General features: G+C 48.2%; 1 protein-coding gene across 1 annotated transcript in view; it reads left to right on the top strand.

Annotated features, from left to right (window-relative positions):
• The window catches only part of AHSA2 (AHA1, activator of heat shock 90kDa protein ATPase homolog 2 (yeast)), a 4,774-nt gene extending 1,476 nt beyond the window's left edge, over positions 1–3,298 (top strand). The window contains exons 4-8 of the mRNA XM_010134663.1: positions 227–309; positions 678–800; positions 1,674–1,775; positions 2,825–2,876; positions 3,126–3,298. Coding sequence (XP_010132965.1) covers positions 227–309; positions 678–800; positions 1,674–1,775; positions 2,825–2,876; positions 3,126–3,298 — 533 coding nt within the window. The remainder of the gene's footprint in view (positions 1–226; positions 310–677; positions 801–1,673; positions 1,776–2,824; positions 2,877–3,125) is intronic.
• Positions 3,299–3,815: the final 517 nt, after the last annotated feature.

Below are 3,815 nucleotides of genomic sequence, written 5' to 3'. Positions count from 1 at the left end.
TTAACGGGGAAAAGGCTGTGGTTTTGAGGGGAGAGCCTGCCTGTGAAGGGAAACGGCTGGCAGGCTCTGTTGCAGTTAATAAAGCCCTAGCAGTAAGGTGGGGAAACTGGGTTGGAGGTGTGTGTCCCATTCTGGGCTCCCATCCTCCACATCTTCATTACATTCCCAGTGTCAGGGTGGTCGCGCAGCTCAACTTCATGCTGAAAAGTGATTTTCCTCATTACAGAGTTTACCCTGGGGATGATTCTGCCAACGAAAGCTGCTGCTGGCCAGGAGCCGGGGGCCGAGCCCAGTGAGAACACTGTGCGCGTACGTTGGTTTAAGCGTTGTACTGAAGAGTTTAAAACTTCACCGTAAGCTTTGTCCCTGCACGCTTCGCTGTGGTAACAGTGGCGTATTGCTGTGATGAGCTGCAAAAGCAAACGCCTCCTCTTTGCTGCGGTCAGGACCTGCGATACAGAAATGATCCGTCGCAGCTCCTGGGCTCTCACATAGTTCTGTCACTCGGTGTAGTGAATCCTGGTGACCAACACTGTTAAATAAATTATGTTGTGTGATTAACGTATAGTCATCACACGGTATGTTTAGGGAGCCCCAGCTAACAGCAATCCTGCCTTGCCAGAGCTTTCAAGCGTTTGATCTTGCCCTCATTCACCTGGCTATTTTTTGCTTTGCAGAATTCCATTTCACCACAGCCTGTGGAAGTGGTTGGTGTAAAAATTCCAACAGTGAAGATACTGATGCGAGAAATCTTCAGCTCCCCAGCGGATGAACTTTATCGCATCTTCACAACTAAGGAAGTAAGTGACACTTCCAGCAGGCACCATAACCTCATACCACTCAACAGTCGTGTGAGTAATCCACGTGTCACATCCGGAGCGCTGAGTACAGGTAACGCTCCTTAAGTACGTTAAATGGAGAGAGGTGACTGTCCAGGGACTGGCGGCTTTGGCAGCTGCCCTGTCCTTGTATCTGTCTTCACCGGGTATTTGTAATGCTGATTGTGACCATTTGCTGACCGGCTCCACTTTTTGTGTCACTGAGGAATTTCAGTGGTCCAAAATGCCACGTGTCAGTTTGGGCTCTGGCAAGGAACAGAGGCGAGGGAGCTGCCCTCACTGTTGCGTTCTTGTGACAGCAATCAGAAAGCACTAGAAGGTGGCACTAGGCTCGTGCCACTTCCGCCTTTTTAAGGAGAGCTTATGAGGGCGGCTTAGACCTTTTGTTTGTTACTTTAGGGGAAGAAAAGCCAGCAAGGTAAAGTTGTATCTCAATGAGGTTGGTGTGCAGCTCGGTCAGGCGCTGCCTTGAGAGGTACAAACAGCTTTTGATGTTGGTTCTTGTCATTCAGGAGCCTGAGGTGCTCTAATGGCACTGCGCTTATCCGCAGCTTACAGGTTAATTAGATTAACTACGGATGCGATGATACTGCTGCTTATTTACCACTCCAGGTTTCGCAGTGTTTACATTCGCACGGTGGCGCCTCGTTGGCCCCTGCCGCCACGGCAGCCCTCAGGGGAGAGCTGGACAAAATGGAAAGCCCGATTAGTGTGTAAAGCCTCTTAGGCGTGAATCTTGTGAATAAACCTCCCTTGTCTCAGACCACGCTGCATCACCTGTCCACGACACATCTCCACTAACTGACTTGTGCTGTGGGCTCTTTTTTTGTGCAGCTGGTGCAGAAGTTTTCTAAATGTCCGGCTGTGATTGAAGCTGAGAAAGGAGGCAAACTGCAGATGTTTGACGGTTGTGTCAGCGGTGAATACGTGGAACTGGTAAAAAGCTCCTACTTTACACTTTAAAAATGGGGGGTGGTGGAGAGGGTGCGTGTGTTTGTGTTTTCTCTGAGCTAAAAAGTAGCCCAGGTTTCTCACAGTGCAGCTCCTCTGAGGCATAATCAGTTCATCTACTTCAGAGCCAAAAAACTGCTCTGCTCTTGTGTGATTTGTTTTCTTCCCCATCACAGGAGCAGGCACTGACTACACCTAATGCCCTGCACTGGAGGAGAAAACTCAGCACCAGCTTCTTTTCCTGGGAGCAGTGAGGAAGCAGGTTTAAGGTTTATCTCCTAGATCTGTACAAGTTCATCTTGTATCTGGAGAAATGCTCTCCGTTCTGTTCAGGGCAAACCCTCCCCAGCTGAATGCTTTTGCAGCTAGAAGGAAAATGGATAATTAGAGCTCAGCACCTTTTTCGAAATTTCTGAGAAATCACGTTCACAGTTGCTGTCAACTTGGCCTCGTAGGTCCCTCTAGGTAAGAGGCAGCAAGTATCACTGACAAGTGACAATTTTAAACAAAATAGAGCCTTGGAAAACTGGATTCTCATTTCAATCTAATAAAATCTGTTGCTGACTCCAGGAAACTCAGCTCAGCCTGGAAACACACATTCTGCAGGGCTGTTACACCTGAGACTGGCATGAGCAGTAACACCCCCGCCTGGAAGCCGAGGGACGTCAGTTGCACTCATCAACCTTTGCCAGCAGATAAGGAACAATTTAGATACCACAGTCAAAAGCTAAACTTAATGGCTTAGTGGAAACACGGAGTCTGATTTAGCCCCCCTGACTCTTACTGCTGCCCATTTCAGAGCCTGCAAGAAAAGCGATGTTTTATGTTTAGCAACTGATCAGCCTGATCTTTCCCCTGCAGAGAATAAAACAATGGAATGGAGCGAGCAGAGAGCTTGATGAAAACAGTTTATTAAAACCCCCCAAACCCCCTCTTTGTGTTGCTCCTCTCCTCATTTTTCAGGAGAGACTCAGCACTGAGTAAAGTGAATTATCTCAAACGCTAACAGGGAGAACCATCTTATCTTCTCACAGGTCCCGAGCCAGAGAATTGTCCTCAAGTGGCGGTGTAGAAGCTGGCCTGAGGGTGAGTGGTCTTCAGGCCCCCTAGAGTGGCCACGCCAGGCAGGGAGCGGAGCAGCCACGGCAGTGGACAGCCCTGCTGCCTGGAAGCTCACTTAGCCTGGGTTCTGTTGAGAGGAGCCTGATGTCCGGAGCAGGGTCACCTGTGAAAAGAGGCTTTGCTCAGGCACAGACAAAAGCAGACAGGAAATTAGCACCACCACCCATCATCCTTTCACAGACCTCACTGACGTGTCGTATTTTCTTCTTTCAGAACATTACGCAACAGTTGCCTTGAATTTCAAGGCCATGGCTGCGCAAACAGAACTGCAGTTGGAGTGCCGGGGCGTTCCTGTCCCTGACGAAGACAGTACCAGGCACTGTTGGAAGCATCAGCATTTTGAAGAAATCCATACTTTACTGCAGCGATCCAAAGAGGTGGAATGATAACAGCACCGTAGCTTTGTTAGGGCATTACTTTTTATACTTTGTTAGCATTCGGTTTTTTAAGAAAAGTAATTTATTTGTGGGAAGAATAAAGACCCACTTCTATGATACTGTATATAATTTAAGCATTATTTATGGATTTTTAGCGAATGAGGGGGCGAGTAAGTCAGACTGTGTATATAAAGGGCTTTATCGGGGCAAACTGATCTCTGTTCTGCTTGCCTGCAACTTCACTTCAGAGAGTAAAGATGACTCTGCTGCAGTGAAGTCCTGCCGTCCTGGGTTGGTAGAACAACTTACATGAATCAACAGGAAGCATTTGCAGTGCTTTAATGTTCAAATGTATCGAGTGGCAAAAGGAAGTACCCCGAAATGGTGGGGGAGTGTACTGTACAGCCTCGTTGAGATGGCTTTAACTGCAGGCTGAACTGGCTTCTGACTCCGCAGACAGGTGTAGGGGGAGATGATTAACAATGTCACGTAATTCTGGCTGGTAGGACCGTTCCACTATTAAGTA

Source organism: Buceros rhinoceros, unplaced genomic scaffold (genome assembly GCF_000710305.1).
Source record: "Buceros rhinoceros silvestris isolate BGI_N320 unplaced genomic scaffold, ASM71030v1 scaffold17364, whole genome shotgun sequence".
Taxonomy (NCBI): domain Eukaryota; kingdom Metazoa; phylum Chordata; class Aves; order Bucerotiformes; family Bucerotidae; genus Buceros; species Buceros rhinoceros.
Note: the sequence above shows the minus strand (reverse complement) of the source record. Positions and strands in the feature narration are given on the sequence as shown.